The 22,190-nt window shown below is 35.7% G+C and overlaps 1 protein-coding gene across 1 annotated transcript; it reads left to right on the forward strand.

Annotated features, from left to right (window-relative positions):
- Positions 1 to 16,901: 16,901 nt before the first annotated feature.
- LOC129871303 (uncharacterized) lies at positions 16,902 to 21,199 on the forward strand. Its single transcript, XM_055946208.1, has 3 exons — positions 16,902 to 17,255; positions 20,373 to 20,755; positions 20,845 to 21,199. Exons 1-3 carry the CDS (start codon positions 16,902 to 16,904, stop codon positions 21,197 to 21,199), a joined length of 1,092 nt encoding a protein of 363 aa, XP_055802183.1.
- Positions 21,200 to 22,190: the final 991 nt, after the last annotated feature.

Raw genomic sequence — 22,190 nt, forward strand, 5'->3', positions numbered from 1 at the left:
AAGTAGAAAGCCTCCTTATCGATTGAGTTTGGATATAAGATTTTATATGGATTAAGTTCAAAAAATCATATATCCTAGAACATAAGAAATTCAGTGGCCCGTGTCTTATCAAATTAAAGGTCTTTGAATGTTCTTTCCAATGCCATAAAGATTGCCTCATTTGGAATTTGGACTAAAATGTTATGCCTGTTTTAGTGAAGCCCTATTAGTTAGTTGCACGTTCACAATTGCCACTACTGACCGTGAAATCCATTACAAGCCATATTTCCTTCCATGAAGGATGGCTACAATTTTTTTCAGCAATTTACTACACACGTCCTTGGTTTATTTTGGTCCTTTGCAAAGCATTTTAACCTTATTCTAAGTCGTTTTGAGTGTTTTTAAAGGAGTATATCATTCAATAACTAGTTTTCTTCTCATATTTTCAAGCGATGATCATGAGTTAAAGATGATTTTTATGAGTTAATCATGAGTTAAATGATTTATAAAGATAGTTTTCAATGAGTCATAGCTAAAATTATGATTTTTCAAGTTAAATTTGAAATAATGATCACAAGATCATTAAGTCGAGTCTTATTCATTGGTGTGAAGCGCTCCACATCCATGTATATAAGGCTATGAAATATTTTAGGAAAGGTCTCACTTCTTTCATGATCTATGTCATGCAGTAGACTAGTTAAGTCTTTTGCCTCTAACGTTTGTTCTTTGCAATTTTTAGAATATGCCTCCATGAAGATACCAGTTAGAAGGAACGTGGTTGAAGAGGAGAAACAAGCTCCGAATGATCCTATGAATGATCAAGTTTCCAATGCCAAGTTTAGAGCAGCCTTTCAAGTACTCGCTTAAGCTGTTATGGCTCAAGGAATCGTGAGGTGGTTTCTTCCATGAGTCTGAATGCTATTATGGTTGCAACAAGGGTTCATGACTTTATGAGGATGAATCCTTCGGAGTTTTGGGGTTCTAAGCTTGATGAGGATCCCCAAGAGTTTATCGATAGCATCCATAAGATTATTGAGATCATGGGGATTAGCCCGGTTGAAAGGGCAGAGTTGGCTACGTACCAATTGAGGAGTGTTGCACAAATTTGTTTTGATCAATGGAAAAGTGAGAGGCCAAGAGAGGTGGAGCCCGTGACTTGGGATGAGTTTAAAGGGGTGTTTCTTGATCGCTTCTACCCACTAGAGTTGAGGGAGGCTAAGGTGCAAGAGTTCATCAACCTCAAGCAAGGTTGTATGATGTGAGGGAGTATGCCCTCAAGTTTTCTCAATTGTCAAAATATGCTCCATTCTTGGTGGCTGACTCAAGAGCTTGTATGAGCAAGTTTGTATTGGGTATGTCGGATATGGTTGAAACGGAGTGCAAAATGGCTATGTTAATTCGAGAGATGGATATGTCTAGAATCATGAACTATGCGGAGCAACTAGAAAGTGAGAAGTTAAAGTTGAAGAATAGGGAGTCTAAGAGGCCAAGGACAAATGATAGTGAATTCTCTCGTGCTAAGTCTAGAAGTGGTGGACATTCTCGTTTTTGCCAAAGGTACTCCATCAAAGGGTATTCTAATGCTACTACTACAAGGCTTGATAAAGATAGGGTGCCCAACCCTAAATCTCAAGGAGGTGCTCCCATTGGCCAAGTTACTCTCGTATGCAAGAAGTGTGGTGGAACCACCAAGGTGAATGTCTAGCCGAATTGAATGTGTGCTACCGGTGTGGTAAGTCGGGTAATCATGCTAAGGATGTAAGGATAAAGATGTTCGTCCTCAAGGACAAGTTGCTTAAGGTGGCCCAAAAGAGTGGTCAACGCAATAATAGATTCTATGCTCTCTATGGTAGGAAGGAGGTGGAGGAGACGCCCGATGTTGTTACCTGTATGTTACGGATCTTTCACTATTATGTTTATGCTTTGCTAGATCCGAGTGCAAATTTATCTTTTGTTTCCCCTTATATGTCCATGAGATTTGATGTTAGTCCCGAAACATTGTTAGAGCCTTTCTCCATTTATGCTCCTGTAGGTGAGTCAGTTGTGGCTAAAAGAGTCTATAAAAGTTGTCCAGTTATGGTTTTCCATAAAGATACCTTATGTGATCCAGTTGAGCTTGAGATGATCGATTTTGATATCATCCTTGGGATGGATTGGCTATATGCATGTTATGCTTCTATTGATTGTAGAACCCGAGTGGTTAAATTTCAATTTTCAAATGAGCTGGTTATTGACACAACGTAATTTAAAAGAATCGAGTTTCTTCAATTTTAAATAATTTAAAATAATTAGCTTGCAAAAATCCAAAAATATATTTTTTATTATTTAAAATAATTCTTGAACAATATATATATTTATTTATATAATTATTACTTTTATCATTATTCGAAAATCATATCAAAAAGATTTTTTTTGTTTTAAACTAAATATTTTGTTAATTAGTTTGGCTTAGTTAATAGACTCATATTTTAAGTTAATTAGTTTAAACTTATGTTAATTATTTTACTTTGTCAAAATTAAGAAACTCGTTAATTAACTGATATTGATTCATTTTATTTAAATTTTAGCCGACTTCATTAATTAATTTTATTTTTTAATGAAATCATTAAATTATTTTGACTATAATTGAAATCATATGACGATTTCTTGATTGTAATTCTAACCTTTTAAAGTTATTTTCTTACTAATTCCCCACCCCAATCATTTTATTTACTACTCATACTACATACAATAATATATAAACAGTTGCAATCCACTAAATTACAACGTGTCCATTTTTTCCCCCAATTAACAAATGTCAATACCATATATATGATTCATATACTCCTCCAATATGTTAACACCTACAACTACAGCACACCTAACTCCAATTCTCATTTATTGTGTATAATAATATAACATACTCTATACAATTAGACCCAACTTTCCAATTCAATTGTCTACTTTTTTTATAATATATAATACTATATTAAATATAACACCAACTGACCCACACTACTAGACAACATTCCCCAATTCCTTAATTCCCCCAATCAATATTCAAATAAGCCCATTCCCATCCTCCTTTTTCAGACACACCTACATGTGACCACTTTTTCCCAACCCCAAAATATTCCCTTTAACAAACAACCCCCAACACTATAATCTTTTAAAATATTCCATCAACCCATCCCCCTTTTCCCTTTATAACAAAATCAACAGCACAGTAAAATTAAAATATTTCCTACCCCATATTACTAACTTTGAGTATTACACATATACTTTAACCTATACAATCTTTCCACCACCCAACAATACCCATCACCCTTTTTCCCCACTTCAACGTTCCAATATATATAATATTCATCCATCCATTCTAATTATTTTATTCAAAAAAAATATAATATTCATTCCCCAATATAGTATTAGTTGGCCCATTCCATATTATTTTAGGGAAAAAGATATCAGAAAATAGAAAGGGGGATAACCAAACAAGTTTATAAAGAGGAGAGGTTCATTCTCTAGAAGAGGAAGGCAGGCGGAAGGAGTTTGAGAAAGGATAAGAATCTTGAGCCAAAAAAAAAAGTTTTAACTCACAAAAATTCTTACACTTTATTTTGAATATTTCTTGCAAAGAATTTTTGAATTTTCTCTCTATTGCACTTGACTTTACTTGAAGAGCGATGGTAGATTCGTGACTGAAGCTCTTCCGGTCACTTTCCCAAAACAACACTCTAGGACCAAAAATGGAGTCTTACTACAAGACTCACTACAGTAAGAGGTCTCGTTCTGAGACCCATAGCCACCGCTAGTGTTACACCCCACATTTTCTAAACTCGAAATGTCTCTTAAGTTCCTTAGACATTGTCATGTGAGCCGGATAGGCTATGACACTATCAAACGACTCTAAGGAACGGAGAATGTGATACCCCATAGTAGAGAAGGTTGGAAATAGAGTCATAAGAATTCAGAAGGAATTGGAGGCTAAAGTAATGAGTCATTGGACTCGATTTACGTACGTAAGCTACTAACTTGGAAGTCTTACATACTTAAGCTATTGGAGTACGTACCAAGCTTACGTAGTATGGATGACATAGGCTCTTAAAATAAGACGAAATTACGAACCCATGAGGAAGAGAAAAAAATGATGCAGGGCAGCCAATGAAAGGGTGACACGTGGCAGCACCTCAAGCAAGCAGGTGACCCACCTTGTTGGGGTCAAGTAGGTTACCCACCTTCTTGGGGGAGGTGGGCCCCACTACCACATGGCAGCCCCTCCTTTAGCGCATGGATGGGGTGGCCCAATAGGGGATGGACACGTGTCACCTCTAGGGGATGACACGTTTCACTCCCTAGGACCACATATATATGTGTATATACATCATAAACTTCAGTTCTTATCCAAAAATTAAGCCAAAGTGAAGAGAAAACAAACCCTAATCTAGGGAGAAAAACATGGCGGCTAGAAGGGAAAAATAAGGTAAGTCCCGGTTTCGTTCCATAAATTAATTATCTAGCGTATACCACGATGACATGGAAGTATTAGTAGTATAAAATTAGGGTTTTTTTCATTAAAATTCGGATAGCAAGCTGCCACGACGTTACAGCACACTAAAAAGAGTTTCGAGGCACAATTTCTGTGAGTTCTAGCCAATTTCGGGAAAGGTAAGGTCTTCCCCTCTAATTTGAAGTTTATGATGTTATTATAGGGTGTATTATACACCTTATAGGCTGATTTAAGTGGGGAGAAAGTCGTGAAAAGTTCGACATTCGAAATAAACGAAATTGGAATCGCTATAGTTGAATTGTAATCGAATAATGAGTTGTGCTTGTGGTGTGTGACTGCTGGTCATTTGGTGATGTATTGTGGTGATGGAAATGAGTTAAAAATGGCATGGGGGCTGCTGGTTTCAGACACAGGACCCTCCATTTTGCACAAATTAAAGAATGCACAAAAGGAAGGATAAAAACCCTAGTTTTGGTATCGTAGTTTCGAATGAGTTGTTTGGGGTTTATATTGTGTAATGCTGCTATAATATACATATATATGAGCTGCTGGTTATGTTTTTGGTTGGATGTAGGTGTTAAGGACATGATTGGGGAATTCGGATGGGGCACATTATAGGGGAGGTGCTGTCTGATTTCCGTTAACGCCTTAACTAGTTAAGGGACTAGTCGAAAAGGCGAGCGAAGGGAGGAATGCTATGAATACTCATAAGTAGTCTAAGTTACTGAAAAGTCTAAGGTTGTTAATACTTGCATTACTTCCATGTTAAATAGGTTTCGAGGACAGCGACGCGAACACGGTTAGGGGAGGTCCATAAGAGGTATGTAAAGCTTATTCTTTCTGTTCTTTTGGCATGTCTTAGAGGCAAGTAAAAGGTGACATGATATTTGAAATAATTTCATTTCTAAGTGTCTCTTATTCACTTATGGATGTCGAACTACTTTCCTAGAACTTTCTATATGTTAAGAAAGTAATAAATGTACAGACTCCTAGCCCTAAAGACTATAGGATGATAACTGCTTCCGATTTCATAACTGGCTAGTATTACTTTAGTATATATATAGGATCCCCGAGATTATAATTGATGTAGCCCCAAATGGAAACTAGGAGACACTTGAGGTGATCACATTACTACTCTGATCCTCAGACGCTAGTTTATTCTTCTTATACGGTCGAGTCTCCGATAATGATTTAAAATGCATATAGTTACTCACCACTCCACTCGTGTATACTGTAACACTTCTTTCACCGAGTCCCGGGCCGGGTATGTAATCGTGCACAGTTCATTGCATTGTCACCGAGTCCCTCATTAAAGGGCCGGGTACGCTATATGAAAATATGATACGACAATGACATGAACAACTCACCGAGTCCCTCACTAGAGGGATGGGTACGTATGTATATATATATATGATGATGATGTGTTGTAATAAAGTGGTGATGGTGCCGAGCCTATGATGGTCCTATAGATATGAGCCGGCTATATTGTATAAATTAAGCATGCATGCTTTTATAATTCACAGAGTACAGGTACACATTTCTGATTTGATAATTTGTTCCCCTACTTCTCTGTTTCGGATATACCTCCAATTGTATTATGTTACGTTTTACATACTCAGTACATATGGTGTACTGACCTCCCTTTTCTTTGGGGGGGCTGCATTTCATACCCGCAGGTATAGGTACACAGGTTGGGGATCCACCAGCATAGGAGTCCCACTCAATAGTCCAAGAGCGCTCCATTGTGCTGGAGCCTGATTTTGGGTACTAAACTCTGATGTGCATATTAGTTTATTCATGGGTACGGCGGGGGCCCTGTCCCGCATTATGTTATTGTTTTCTTACTCTTAGAGGTCTATGGATACAGATGTGGGTTGTACGTATATAAGTTGTGTGTGTATATAAGTGTATATAAGCTGTATGTGTACTGCATATGAACTGTATATGAGTGGTACATGAGTCGCATATGCGTGAATGTATAGTTGTGTGGATATGAATGTATAGTTGTGTGGATATGAATTATGGTTTAGGGCATTCCCTGTGTCGTGGCGGCCTTGTCGGCTCGCATATATGTGTATCACGCAATGACCCCACAGGTTACCACAGCCTTGTCGGCTTGTATATTTTCTTACCTGTTGGTGTATTTTGAGAGTGATCAGGAGACAGACTAGGTATAGTTGGCCGGGTGTACAGGTGTGTCTAGTTCAGCACCCATCACGGCCTACGGGGTTGGGTTGTGAAAGCTAGACATTGAAACACACATCCTATCTTTCACTTTGTGCCTCTTTCTTCCTCGAAACTCATCCAGGAGCAAGCAAAATCTGAAGAATTACTCATCTTTTTATCTTATTTCTTATATTATGTTTGCTTTTTGATAATTTTTGTAAATATGTATTGCTGGACACCTTTTATCCTTTGTTTTCCATTTTGGGGTAAATTATTTTAGCCATTAACAAAATAGTTTGTTGTAGTTTTATAGTGAAATATTATTTGCTAACTTTTTAAAAAACATTTTTTTAACTATAATGATTTGTACGCATTTCAAGACGTCTAAGTTATATTAAGAATTAGATAAAACTTTTCACCAAAAGATTTTTGATAAATATGTAGAGAGCATTAAGTTCATGGTACTTTTTTTAAAAATAAATAAATAAATAACATAATATAGATGTTTGAGTTTGCTACCTCTAGTTAGAAATGAATCAATTTTTGTGAAGACAACTTTTCATTTTCTTTTACTTATTTTTTTTTTAAAAAAAAGAAAACATTTTTGTTTTTAAGGACAAGCTACTACTAAATTATTTTTTCAAAGCATGCACTTATTTCATGCATAAATGTTATATTTTAGTGTATTTTTCATTTTATAATTTTTGCACAACTATGTTGTTTTACACAAGTGACTATTTATTGTTGTCAAAAGCATATGCAGGTCATTTCATTCCAAATAGAAAAGAGTTTCGAAGTGCAATGTTCGTCTATTAATTTCAAGTTTGAAAATCTTTTCTCACTTAATTACTCAATTTTTCAAAGTTTTTGAGCAATGTTTTTAGTTTTAATCATTTAACCTAAGTTTGGTTGGTAATCGTTTCTTAACGAATCTTAAATGATGTTTAACCTCTTCCCTTTAGGATAACTAGAACCCTTACCTAAATCACATAAGTTAAGTATACCACTAATTAGAGTTTATTTTTAGCATTACATTAGTGAATTTATTTAGGTATCCTAATTTACCTTTAAAAATAATTAGGTGTAACTCCTTAAGTTAAATAATTTAGGAATTACCAATATGTTTTACACCATTTTACATCGAGTTAAAATGGGGTTATAACAGCTTGGCTACTCTGCTGGAGAATATTAGGTTCTAAACCATAACAGACTTAGGTTATTCATTACATTTCTTTGTTGTATATTTTACCTTATTTATTTTGATGTTTTATTTATGTGATTATTTATTTGTTATTGCTTGATATTAATTGTATGCTTGTAATTTTTATTGCTTTATGTAATTGTATATTTGTTACTACTTTATAAATTGTCATTCCGTTTATACTTTCTCCAATTCTGGAAAATTAACACTATCACACGTACACGTGAGGTGTGTTTTTCACACCCACAAAACTTTTTCAAAAAATCCCAAAATTTAGGAGAGTTGGCATATGCACGGGTGTTTAGATATTTTTTTGTGTGACCGCATAGCCTCTTCACTCGAGTTGTCCGCTCGGGAACCTTTTGTTTAGTAAGCCAAATCTTAAAAAATAGAAGATAGAGTTGTGCTTCCCTTTCAATCTAAGTCATGCATGCATACACCTTAGGTGGGTTGACCCATGGTGTCAACTACACATTTAGGAAAACTACCCATATGTCAATAGGTTTCACTACCCAACAACCACTAAGCATATTTTATGGAACATGATAATGATAGATGGATCCAAGCCTAATTTTGACATAGTGAGTTTGGAAAATGTGTCCTCATTTTATTAATTTGTATTGTAGGATGGACTCAATCTCCCAAGTGCCTAAAATTAGGATGGTCGCAGGTATCCCGTACAAATTAAAGAGATGGTGGGAAAATTTCAGCCCCAGTGAGAAATTAGCAATTAAAAAAAATTGGGTTCCGCACTATACTAATCAAGATCTCCCTAGACAAACATGTGGTTAGAGCATTACTTCCATTTTGGGATCCATATCATGTTGTGTTCGCATTCAGGGACTTTGAGATAACACATACGTTGGAGGAAATCCATTATTTTATTAGTTTGAAGTATCGATGAAGAGGTTAGATTATTTTACATAGCCAGTCAGGGAAGAAATTTCTTCAATACATAGGATTGAAAAACACCAACAAACTTGGGTGCTTAGAACATAATTGGGTTTCCTTAGATTACTTATATGGGAGGTACGGATGCTCGGACAGTTACAAGTTATTTAGAAAAAGAATTCTCTTGCACTTCTAACCATTGGCAAGTTAATTGTTTTATTGCATTTGCTGTGGCTTTACTCTAAACTTTGGTATTCCCACGAGAATATGGAAAGATTAGCACTTGTATATTTTGTGTGTCTAAAGCGTTTTTCAAAGGAGTTGACGGAAAATAAATCACCTTGGTTCCTATGATTTTGGCTGAAATACTTCAAGCTCTTGAAAAGTGTAAAAGAAGGGAAACAAACTTCTTTGAAGGTTGCAATCTTCTTTTGCAAATGTGGGCGATAGAACATTTTTACCAACGTGACAACATGGTAGACGTATGATTTAGTAATACAAATCATATTAACAGTTTTATGATAGGATAAAAAGGTTTATGTCTCCAGTTGGTACTAATGATTGGTATGACTTCTTGATTTCCTGCACTAGTGACCAAATTCAATGGAAATATCAACTACTCTCATGTCCTATTGCCTACATAATATGTATAAGGTTTTATTACATCAAGCTCATCATATTGGGAGGTCTCTAGCCATATGCTTTGGTACGCGTGCTCTAATAGTTCGGTCAAGCACATATAATTCCTCTTCAACGAAACATGAAATTTTCTAAAATTTCCTTCGGATTAGACTTTAAAGTCCCTAGAGCTCATGAGATTCTTCATTAATGGGATAATGTTATCACAATAGAGGTAGGAAATGTACCAACAAGAAGAATTCTAGAATATCAGACATGGCTTCGAGAGGATCGCAATAGCATAAACTTGGAGGGTGAGCAAGGTTTTGAGGATATTAGGACTGCAATTTGTATATAACATTGTCATCTTGAAACCAAAATAGTTACACCAGAGATGTGGGATCAAATGATGAATATAATGCAATTTTTGGATAATGCGAGAGCAGAGCCTAGTAATGTTGGAGCATCATCCTCATTCCCTCCACCATCTTGATTAAGAGTAAAAATTAGGCCAAGTCTTAGGATTGTTTCCATGTTATGTCATCTTTTTATGTATTTTTGTTGTTATTGTACCCTTCTATTGTTATTTAATAAAAATTTGGTCTTTTGTCTTCCAACTCGAGTTGTCTCAATTTACGAGCTTGGATCAACCTATTATAATCTCATTTATTTGGCATTTAGGCACACCTCTAACATAAAATAGGTCCTATGCATATTTGGACGTATTTGTGCTATGTATTCCTCCTTTTACGATGTGATTTATTTTCTATGTGATGCATGTTTTCTCAACACTATATTCCTAATTGATTGATTAAAGCAATGATTCTCCACTTTATACTAACATTTTTCTCTCTTATTTTACAGAGGTTCTTTTTTCTTTTTGATTTATTTCCCCAAAGGTTGATTTGCGTTGACTGTGAACTGGTGGATTATCCATACTCTACTAGATCAAAAGCTCAATCATCCACCGATATAGCTGATTTAAGTGTATTCGACCAAAGGGGTTTGGGACTTGTCACTATCCCAAGAGATGAACCTAAGGCTTCAGAAGGAAGGGATCTAATCCCTTATGATGAACACATTGCTAGCCTGATGAAACAAATGGCCAATATGCAAAGCGAAATTGATCGACTTTGAAACCTTACTAATTTGTCCATTAGTTTAAATACACCACTTCCTAAGTATAGGACAAATGCAACTATTCCATATGTTGACTCTTCTACGCCTCAAGAATTTCCACTAAATCCTTCCCTTCTCAAAACCAATTTGCTTGTTCCCAAACGACCCATCAACCAACCACAAGTCACTTTTATAAATATCAACTCACAACAAATTAATCTACTACCTTTCACTACCCATATATTTCCCAAACTCCAGTCCTCTAAACTACATCACTTACCTAAGCTCCACTTATCAAAAATATCCCATTTACCCAAACTCCCCACTCACTCAAACTAACTCGCTCACCCAAAAATACCAAGTAACCCAACACATACCGGTGACACAGACTGCAATTCCTAACACATAATTTATTCCACAAGTATATGTAGTGGAAGCTCAACCTTTTGTTATCCCAATGCTAGTCATGCCAGAAGTCGATCCCTATGAGGAGATAGAGACAGAGTCCAACTCAAAAATAGATGAAAGTGTAGCTAATGAGATTCATAATTTGAAGGAAGCATTCAGAAGTATCCAAGTCCAAAAGGGGTGTAAAGGTCTTGAGTATGAGAATTTATGTGTTCATCCTAATGTTGAGTTGCTTGTGGGATATAAGGTACCAAAATTTGATGTGTTTCATAGTAAGGGAAATCCTCGAGCTCATTTAAGATCATATTATAACAAGCTAGTTGGAGTGGAGAAAGATGAGGCCATTAGAATGAAGTTATTTATAAGAAGTTTAACAAGAGAAGCCCTGGATTGGTACACAACTCAGGTTCCAAATAAATGGCATAGTTGGAATACCATGGCATAAGAGTTCATGGATAGGTTCAAGTTTAACACTAAGACTATACCAGATAGGTTCTATTTGATGAAGTTGGAAAAGATGTCAATGGAGTCTTTCAGGGAGTATGCCATGAGGTGGAGAGCAAACGTCGTGAAAGCTCTACCTTCGATGATGAAAAGTGAGATAACCTCTCCTTTTATACAATATCAAAAGGATGCAACATAGTATGAAAAGATGATAAGTATGGTAGGATAAGTTTTTTGAAGTTGTAAGGATGTGAGAATTCATTGAAGAAGGTATTAAAACTAGGAGAATCACTAACTTGGCAGCCTTGCAAGCAACAAGTAAGGCAATCCAGTCATATTCAATTCTAGGAGATCTTAAGAAGAAGAAGGATGGAGAGTCCGCTATCATGACCATCCAAGAACGTAGGCCAAACCAAATGTTAACATAACAAAAACCATTACCCCAACCTTCATACTAAAGTCAGTATACCCAAGTTCCTCAGCCCTATTGCCAACCTTCTACCATCCCTTACCCACTTTATATCACTCAACTAATATATTATCCACACAGAAAATCTACCTGTCCAAATCCATCATGATAACAGCCTATATACTCATCTCAATCCCACTACCAATCATAAAATTATCCATCAAATCCACCTAGACCCCACCCAAACTTTGAAAGAAGACCATCCAAAACTTATACACCTCTAGCCGAACCTTTATCCCAACTATATGAAAGGTTGAGAACTGCAGGGGTACTCCAACCAATCCAAGGACGAATTCCCAATCCCTTTCCAGGATAGTATGATGAGACTAAGCATTCTTCTTATTACTCTGGAGATGATGGACATGACACCAAAATTGTCTTACTCTCAAGGATAACATTGAGGCATTGATCAAAGAAGGAATCATTCAACTCAAAGGTGCTGCCCCTAATGTAAATAATAATCCTCTGCCAAACCATGGAAATGTGAACATAATTTCCATTAATGAAGAATGCAATTTGGAAGTAATCATTGTATCAATCAAATAAGAGAAAAATATTATGACATAAGACTTTATTGCTCCCATAATCACAGTCCAAGCACGAACGCCAATTAAAGTGGAAGTTCTGGTTCCTAAGCCTAAGATCATATTTTTGGTTTCTCAATCAACTTCTTTTGACACTAAAGTGGTTCCTTGGAGTTACTCGACTGATGCAAAAGACAAAGGAAAAGAAAATATAATTGTAAAACTGCTACTGTGGAAATGACAAGATCTAAGCGATGTTATGCCCTTGAAGAAGTTGCAGAACAGGATCAAATAAGGAAAATAACCAAAAAAGGGTTATGACAAAGGCTAAAATAGAGGATTTCTGGAGGAAGATGCCAACCTAGGAATATTCTGTTGTTGAACAGTTGAAGAAGACTCCGGCCCAAATTTCCTTAATGTTAATACTGATGAATTCTGCAACTCACAGGAGCACTTTGGTGAAAGTTCTAAGTGAAGCTTATATTCCGGCCGATATCACAAGTGAGAGTTTTTCAGCCATGGTAGGGCAAGTTTTGGAAGATAACAAAGTCTCTTTTCATAAAGATGAATTACCACTTGAAGGTTTGGGGCATAAAAAAACATTGAACATTACTGTCAGGTATAGGGAAAAGTTTATTACTAGAGTTCTGATTTATAATGGTTCATCCATTAACGTATGTCCTTTTATTACCCTTCGAGCTTTGGGAATTGATATTGGAAAAATTTGTGAAAGTCATGTAAAGGTTAGAGGTTTTGATGGGATACAAAGGGGTGTCATTGACGAAATTGAATTTCCATTGCAAATTGGACTCCCGGAGTTCGTAGTGGTATTTCAAGTATTGGACATATATGCTAGTTACAATTTATTGCTTGGGATGTCATGGATCCATATGGCTGGTGCAGTCCCTTCTACCCTTCACCAAACTTTGAAAATTTATCTAAAATCATCACAAAATTATTATTCATGGAGAAGGTAATAATTCAATGTATTCTGATAATTTGATCCCTGTTGTTGAAAGTATGAAAGAACTGGATAAGTCTGTATTCTATACTAAAGAGATTATGTGTTTCACTCAAGTTGAAAGGGTAAAATTGAACTATGTACTTATGATAGTGGCTTGGAAAATGTTCAATAATGGTTTCATGCTCGGTCGAGGTCTTGGAGTGAACTTGTATGGAATAGTGGAACCCATTCAATTTCTTCATCAGAAATACACCTTTGGCTTAGGATATGATCCTACTCCTGAAGAAGTCTCTTCGGCCAATCTTAGAAGGAAAAGTGATACTCCCTTGGCACAGCCCATCCTACTCTTGAATCAGTCATTTTCCAAGGCATGTTTTACAAAAGAATTAGAGGAAGTTGTTGAAGACAACCTCATGGAAGTAATCAAAAACCTATTTATTGAAGAAGTGGAATGCAATATAATTTTGAAGGATTGTGCTGAGATCCCGATCATATGAGATATTCAGCCTAAAGATGCTTTGATCAATTGGACTTGTAACCCATCCCCGTTTCTTCGGGAATCTTGGAAGATGATTTTATTATAATAAATAAAATAACATGATTCAAAATTAAGGCCTGAATCATGTTTATGAACTTGATATATTTTGCCTCAACCTTTCAAAAGCTTAAATGCCATATCTAAACTATATTTTTTTCTTTAAATTTCAAAATTTTGTCCTTAATTATTTATTTTATTTTATTATTCTTTCTCTCTTTCATAAAGGAAACTAATAAATCTGTCAATATCGAGAATGTGACATGTAATTAAACAAGCAAACAAATTCCAAGTACAGAATAATGTTTTGTGGAATATAAAGAAGATGTGCATCCTAAAGAGTTGATTGAAGATTTTGAACATTTTTAGGATAAGGAAAAGTCAAATTTGGGTGAAACTGAGATGGTAAATTTGGAGATTCAGAACTAGTGAAAGAAACAAGAATTAGCATCCATTTGACTCTGTCCTAAAGAAAGGAACTTATTGATCTTTTGAGATAATATATGGATGTATTCGCATGGTCTTATGATGATATGTTGGGTCTAAGCACATATATTCTTTCCCTAAGTTGCCGACAGATCCATCTTGCCCCTTAGTCAAGCAAAAGCCAAGAAAGATCAAGCCTGATCTAAGTTTAAACGTTAAGGAAGAAGTTTCCAAGAAATTTTATGCCAACATCATCCGAGTCACAAAGTATCGTACATGGTTGGCCAACATAGTGCCAGTGCCAAAAAAAGATGGAAAAATTAAAGTATGTGTAGATTATCGAGATCTCAACAAAGAAAAACCCTAAAGATGATTTCCCTTTTCCGAACATTCACATACTTATAGATAATTGTGAAAAGCATGAGTTGTAGTCATTTTTTGATTAATTTACAGGCTACTACCAGATTCTAATGGATGAAGAAGATGCTGAGAAGATGACATTCATCACACCTTGGGGAGTATATTATTATAGGGTAATGCCTTTTGGACTAAAGAATGTAGGGGCAACATACATGAGAGCTATGACTTCTATTTTTCATAACATGATCCATAAGGAGATTGAAGTCTATATGGACGATGTCATTATAAAGTCATGGAAGAGCTCAGATCACATCACAGATTTGAAGAAGTTCTTTGAGGCGATATAAATAGAAATTAAATCCTGCAAAGTATGCATTTGGTGTCCCTGTTGGAAAATTATTGGGTTTCGTTGTTAATAGGAAGGGCATAGAATTGGATTCTTCAAAGATAAAGGCTATTCAAGACTTGCCTCCTCTAAAAAGTCAAAAGGATGTAATGAGTTTTCTTGGTCCTATCAAATACATTAGTCAATTCATTGCACAATCGATAGTAATTTATGAGCAAATCTTCAAGTTATTAAAGAAATATATTGCTATCAAATGGATGGAAGATTGACAATAAGATTTTAATAGAATCAAGGAGTATTTTTCTAGTCCGCCCATCTTGGTGCCTCCAGAACTGGAAAGACCATTGCTGCTATATTTGTAGGTATCAGACAATGCATTCGGATGTGTGTTGGGACAATATGATAAAACTGGGAAGAAATAACAGGCTATATACTACTTTAGTAAGAAATTCACACCTTACGAAGCTCGGTATACTTTGTTGGAATGTACTTGTTATTCTTTGACTTAGGTCGCACAAAAGTTAAGGTATTTTTGATGTGCGTATACCACTTCTTTCATCTCAATGATGGATCCACTCTAGTATACTTTTCGGAAGCCTGTACCTAATGAGAAGCTGGCAAATGGCAAATTTTGCTAAGTGAATTTGATATTATTTATGTCACTCAAAAAGCCATCAAAGGACAAGCGCTTGCTGATCATCTTGCTGAAAACCCTGTGGATGAAGAGTACAAACCTCTTAAAACTTACTTCCCGAATGAAAAGGTATTATTTATTGGGGAGGATTTTTCAGAAAAATATCCTAGATGGAGAATATTCTTTGATGGCACTATGAACTCTAAAGGAGCCGGTGCTGGGGCAGTGCTAGTCTCTGAGTCAAGTCTACCTTATCCAATTTCAGTAAAGTTCAAGTTCCTATGCACTAATAATATAGCAGAATATAAGGCTTGTATTCTTGGACTCAGAATGTCTATTGATATGAACATACAAAAATTATTGGCTATAGGTGACTCAGACTTATTAATTCATTAAGTACAAGGTGAATAAAGCAACAAAAATATGAAGATACTACCCTATTTGCAATGCGTGAAGTAATTATACAAGAAGTTTGTCAAGATATAATTCAGGCACGTTACTATAGATCAAAATGAGTTTGCAGACTCTTTGGAAACCATATTTTCTATGATTCAACATCTAGACAGGAATAACATAAATACGATCAAGATCAATGTGCAAGATCAACCGACCTATTATTTCCATGTAGATGAAAAATTGTATGGAGAACCTTGGTACTATGATATTGTGAGGTATCTCAAAGAAAGAGATTATCCAGAAGGCATAAGCAATATTCAAAGGAGAACACTATGGAGACTTGCAAATCACTTTTTCTTAAGTAGAGAAATCCTTTATAGGAGGACTCAAGATTTAGGGTTATTAAGGTATGTTGACTCCCAAGAGGAGAGCAAGTTGATTGAAGAAATACATGGGATACATGTGGGCCATACATGAATGGTTTTACTTTGGAAAAGAAGATTCTGTGGGCTAGATATTTCTGGATGATCATGAAAACAGACTGCATTCATTTCGTGAGAAAATATCATCAATGTCAGATTCATGGTGATTTGATTTGGGTTCTATTAAATGAACTCAATATGACGAGCTCTCCTTGGTTGTTTGCAGCCTGTGACATGGATATAATTAGTCCTATTGAGAAAGCCGCATCAAGTGGACATAGGTTCATTTTGGTAGCTATTGATTACTTCCCAAAATAGGGAGAAGCATCTTTATACAAGTCTGTGACAAAGAAAGTGGTGACAAATTTTGTTCGCAATAACATTATTTGTAGATTTGGCATCCTTAATTTAATTATAACATATAATGGAGCTAATCTCAATAGTGTCTTGATGCATGAAATACGTGAGAAGTTCAAAATCATTCACTACAATTCCACTCCTTTTCGGCCTCAAATGAATGGAGCAGTTGAGGCTGCTAACAAGAATATCAAAAGAATATTGCGAAAGATGATTGACAATTACAAGCATTGGCACAAGAATTTGCCATTTTCCCTTCTCGGCTATCGTACCATAATTACGAATTCGACTGGGGAAACACCTTATCTTTTAGTTTATAGAACAAAAGCAGTATTACCAATGGAAGTTGAGATACCATTCCTAAGGATTATCCAAGAAGCTGAGTTGACTGATTCTAATTGGATACAAAGCCGATATGAACAGTTAATGCTTATTGATAAAAAGAGAATGAATGCAGTTTGTCATGGACAACTTTATCAACAAAGGATGGCCAAAGCTTTCAATAAAAAGGTAAGACTAAGAAAGTTCAAACTGCGATAATTGATTTTGAAGCGGATATTCCCACACCAAGATGAAGCTAATGGGAAGTTTGTGCCTAATTGTCATGGGCCTTATGTGGTTCACCGAGTATTAACTGAAGGAGCCTTGATTCTAGCATAAATGGATGGAAAGATATGGCCAAAAGATATCAAATCAGATGCGGTTAAGAAATACTATGTCTAGAAGCTTTTATATTATTTTCGTGTAATATTTTGGTATGTATTGAAGAACTACATTTTGACCTGATTCCCTTGGTGGGATATTTAGGAAAATCGCATCGATTTTTGTAACTTAGTAGAAATTTTGCAAAAAGATCCCATTGTTATGTATTATGAACTACTATTGGCCTTATTCCCTTGGTGGGATACGTAGGCGACCTATATCGGCTTCGGTCACATTATGAGAAAATTTTCAGTTCCCCACTTTATTTTGTATGTAACAAACAATCTATGGTCTAATTCATGTTGGATACAAAGGAAACCTGTGGAAGATTTGACCCCTTTGTCTCAAATTCTCAAGAAATGTATTCACAAATTATGTGTGATGGGATAATAGGTAGCCTATATATGGCTTGGTCTCATCGTAATAGAATGTCAGAATCTCTCTTTCACTGAAACTTAGACAGTTTTGAGGGATAGCATTGCAAGAAGACATCAAGAGAATTGAAGAGTATATGGTCAATTGAATAATTAGGAAGATGAAAGACTCTAGAAAAATGACATTGCTTCGTTTCACAACATGTCACAATATAATGTTTTGCAGAAATTCTTTAGTATTATATATATGTAACGATCCATAATGTCATTTTGAGTAGTAGAGCTTTTTATTCATAAAAGGTTCATCACGTAAATTTTGAATGGTATTTTGGACTATTTGATAACTATGATTATTTAGTTTGGGAGAAACTTTAGATAATTATTTTAATTGATGGGCTAAATTGACAATTTATTTAATATTCTACGCTACTTATTCTATATTTATTAAAATAAGTTAATAGGTTTTTTCACTTTTAGTACATGATTATTTTAGAAAAGAAACAAAAGAAAAAGGGAGAAGACACGAGACTAGAGGCGCAAAAGAGGAGAACGACGGCTCTAGGTAAATTCAATCAAGAAAAGAAGAAGAAAATCCAACCTTTTGCATTTATGTTTAGTTGATAGATAGTGAAAATTCATTTTTTTATATGGTTTGATGGAAGGTGAAAGAAATTGTAAGAAAAGAGTTTGAATAGAATTTTGGTTGGCTTAGGAGATGTGCAATCATGGCTAATGATGAGCCAATCATTGGGGAATATGACATGTGTAGGATGAGTTTAGGGTTATAGGAATGCCATGCGTACACATAATTTTGATTGATTATTTCTAGAGTTTTGTGGGTAAGATGTTTATTTATGTAATTTGGCTTTGGTTTGAATTTTTCTTATAGTTATTAAATTATAATTTAATTTTTAATATACTGAGATAGGTAATTAAATATTAGATGAATTATATTATATGAATACCATTAGAGTTATGACATTGGAGGAATTGAGGCTTAACCCTAGGCTTGAGCTTTAGGAAATTAATTATAGAGTTTGTTGAGTTATTGCGTCTAGGTTAAAGATATTTATAATATTGGTGTCTACGGATTTGTTTGCTTATGAATATTGTATATTTGATAGATTGAAAGAGTGAGGCTATGAAGAAAGGAAAGTCATTGGTGAATTAGCTTGCTTGACTTTGGTTTTTCTGTTGAGGTAGGTTATGGTTTATTCTATGTCATAGATAAACTCTTAAGAAAAATTGATAATCATTGAGTTATGTGTGAACTTTACTATGCATTTGATTGTTATGATTTGAATAGTTGATATGTTGTCGTGAATGGTTTGAAATCCCTAGACCATAAAATCCATAATTTTGAACTTACCCTATTAAAAGTGATGCCTTGAAATAAAAAAAGCTTGATGAAATACTATTTATAAAGTGTAATATGATAATAAAGAATGATAAATTACTTATATTTGATTGGGTGTCACGTTTTGACATGGTATATTTGGATTGAGTGTCACATTCTGACATGATATATTTGGATCGGGTGTCACATTCCGACATGGTAATTCTGGATCGGGAATCACATTTTGACACGGTATATTTGGACTGAGTGTCACGCTCTAACATGATAGTATTGAATCGAGTGTCACATTCCGACACAATAATATTAAAGGAAAATATATTAAAATGACTTAATACTATCCAATCTCAAATAACTCATTTTCCAAAAGATCGTGGTGTGGAGGCTTGGGTCCTCGTGTATACTTTTGATATTGTTGACTGATTATATAATGGTTCATTGTGTTGTCACTTGATATTGATCTTGTTGGTTGGTACATGTTAAGTGCTATAGTTGATTTTTAGCTATTACTTTATGCATATTGATTTCTATTTTGAATCGGCCGATGATACCTACTAAGTACATGTTGTCCTGTACTGACCCCTACTTGTATTTTTCTTTATTTTATTTTGTGGAGTAAAACAAGTGTTCCATTAACTTCGACTCGACCTCAGCTTTAGCCAGTGTCCAGCATATCAGGTTCCAGGGTGAGATATTCCTTCTAGCTCGTGTTGGATTTGCTCGGGCATTGTATGATGTTCTTAATTTTCAGACACATTAAGTTATTTATTAATTCTGGTGTTGATATTTTTCAAACTTGGTATTTTATAATTAGATGTCCTTGAAGTGATGAATTTTAGGTTTTGGGAAAGCGTATGTAATAAACTTACTTAAGTGGTTTTATTATTTTTTAGTCTCATAAATTGAGCTTCCACATTATTTTCATATTTTATAAGTTGTAGTTTGGGTGCCAGTCATGACCCATTTTAGGTCGTGACAAACTTGGTATTAGAGCCTTAGGTTCGATGATCTCATCACACTTGGACATGTATAGTAGAGTCTTGTGGAATGGTATGGGGATGCCTTTATTTTTCTTCGAGACGCTACGAGACTTTAGGAAAGCTCTATTCCTTCTTTCTTTTTTACTATTACTTGAATCCAATTGGGATCTAGGTGATACAAATTGGTATCTGACCTTTCTTTACTTTATTTTCTCAGATAGTTAAAACTAGAGCAACAATAGCACTTGAACCAGCCATTGGGGCTATAGTTAGAGGAGGAGTAGGAATGAGAAGTCGTGGTAGAGGATGCGGGAGAAAGCCCACCAAGGGCAAGGGCCAGACAACTGGGCCATCTAGAGAAAAAGCAGCAACCCCTCCACCAGCTGATGTGGTAGCTAGAGAGGCTGTTGAAGTGGATGATGAGCAGGTTCATGAGAGAGAAGAACCACCCCGACCTACTCCAGAGATGATCCACCAAGTTCTCACCTATCTCAGTGGGTTATCCGATCAAGGACAAGTTCCCCCATCACCTAATATTCTAGGAGTACAACATGTAGTTGTTGTGGCTCCCTTCATGACTGCGTCCTCGAGAACAAATATGTTTCCTCAATTGACTACAAGGCCGATAATGACTAGTACAAGCATGATCTCTTTATTAAGTTCTTGAAATTGAAACCCCCGGTCTTCAGGAGTACAGAATTTAAGGATGCCTACTATTTCCTTGTTGATTGTCATAAGATGCTTCATAAGATGGATATAGTAGAGCAATTTGGTGTTGAGTTTATGACATTCCAATTTCAGGGAGACACCAAAATATGTTGGCGGTCTCATGTTAAGTGCCAATCAGCAGAGGCACCACCTATAACTTGGATAACTTTTTCTGACTTTTTCATAGAGAAGTATATTCCCCAGACCTTGAGGGAGAGGAGAAGAGATGAGTTTCTAAATATAGAGCAAGGGAGGATGTCAGTTGCCTCCTATGAGGACAAGATTTTTTCCTTAGACAGATATGCTACTCATCTTTACTTTAGTCCAGAAGAGTAGATTCACCACTTTGTGAAGGGATTGAAGTCAGATTTACAGATTCCATCTTTATAGGTGGCTGCTTCAGCAAAATCTTTTCAGGAAGTGGTTGATTTTGTGATAGAGGTGGAGGGGGGTTAAGCCAGATAACTTTGCTAAAGAGATAAAGTTCAAGAAGTTTCGTAAGGGATGTTAGTTTAGTGGTTCTTACTCCAGAGGAGAGAGTTCTGGAGATTATTCGGCCCGTCCTATTCAGTCTTTATTGTAAGTTTCAGATGGAGGTCCGTTAATAACTAGTCAACCCTTTTCAAATTTTAGGGGTTATCTTTAGTCTATTTGTTTTCACAAAGACCCATTCTTGACCCTACGACTTATTACAGATGTGGTAATACTGGATATATAAAAAATAGTTATCCAAGGTAGAGTCAGGCTTGGTATAATCACGGTTATATAGCCCCAATAGCTAGAGGTAGAGGCGGTGGTTGTGGTATAGGCCATAATTATGGAGGATGTGATAGCCAAGGTCGTGGTGCTCGCCAATTCAGTCGGGGTGGTGGGCCGGTTAGAGCTATCAGAGTAAAGCCTGGCAAGAGAAATGGTCAGACGGGCGACATAGCCCAATTTTATGCTTTCCCAAGAGGTCAGAGGTAGAGGCATTCGATGCTGTTATCATATGTACTCTTCTAGTTTGTGATCGCATGGCTTTCATATTGTTTGATCCTGGATCCACATTTTCTTATTTATCTTCCACATTTTCTAATGGACTTAATTTATATTGTAACTTGCTTGATATACCTATTCATGTTTCTACTCGTGTTGGTGAGTTTGTACTAGTTGAGAAAGTGTATAGGTCTTTCCTTGTGACTTTTGTGGGGAGAAGAACTTATGTAGAATTGATTATTATGGAGATGGTTGACTTTGATGGAATCCTTGGTATGAATTTTCTCTCTCCAAATTTTGCTATCTTAGATTGGAATGCTAAGACTATGACATTAGCCAAGCTTGGGATGGA

This window comes from Solanum dulcamara, chromosome 2 (assembly GCF_947179165.1).
Source record: "Solanum dulcamara chromosome 2, daSolDulc1.2, whole genome shotgun sequence".
Taxonomy (NCBI): Eukaryota; Viridiplantae; Streptophyta; class Magnoliopsida; order Solanales; family Solanaceae; genus Solanum; species Solanum dulcamara.

What these genes read in the sequence shown, in the direction of transcription:
- LOC129871303 (XM_055946208.1), top strand. Translation starts at nt 16,902, where the DNA reads ATGAATGGAGCAGTTGAGGCTGCTAACAAGAATATCAAAAGAATATTG. An exon ending in CCAAAGCTTTCAATAAAAAG is followed by an intron (nt 17,256 to 20,372) that starts GTAAGACTAAGA and finishes TTATTTTCTCAG; the next exon opens with ATAGTTAAAACTAGAGCAAC. An exon ending in GCGTCCTCGAGAACAAATAT is followed by an intron (nt 20,756 to 20,844) that starts GTTTCCTCAATT and finishes CCCGGTCTTCAG; the next exon opens with GAGTACAGAATTTAAGGATG.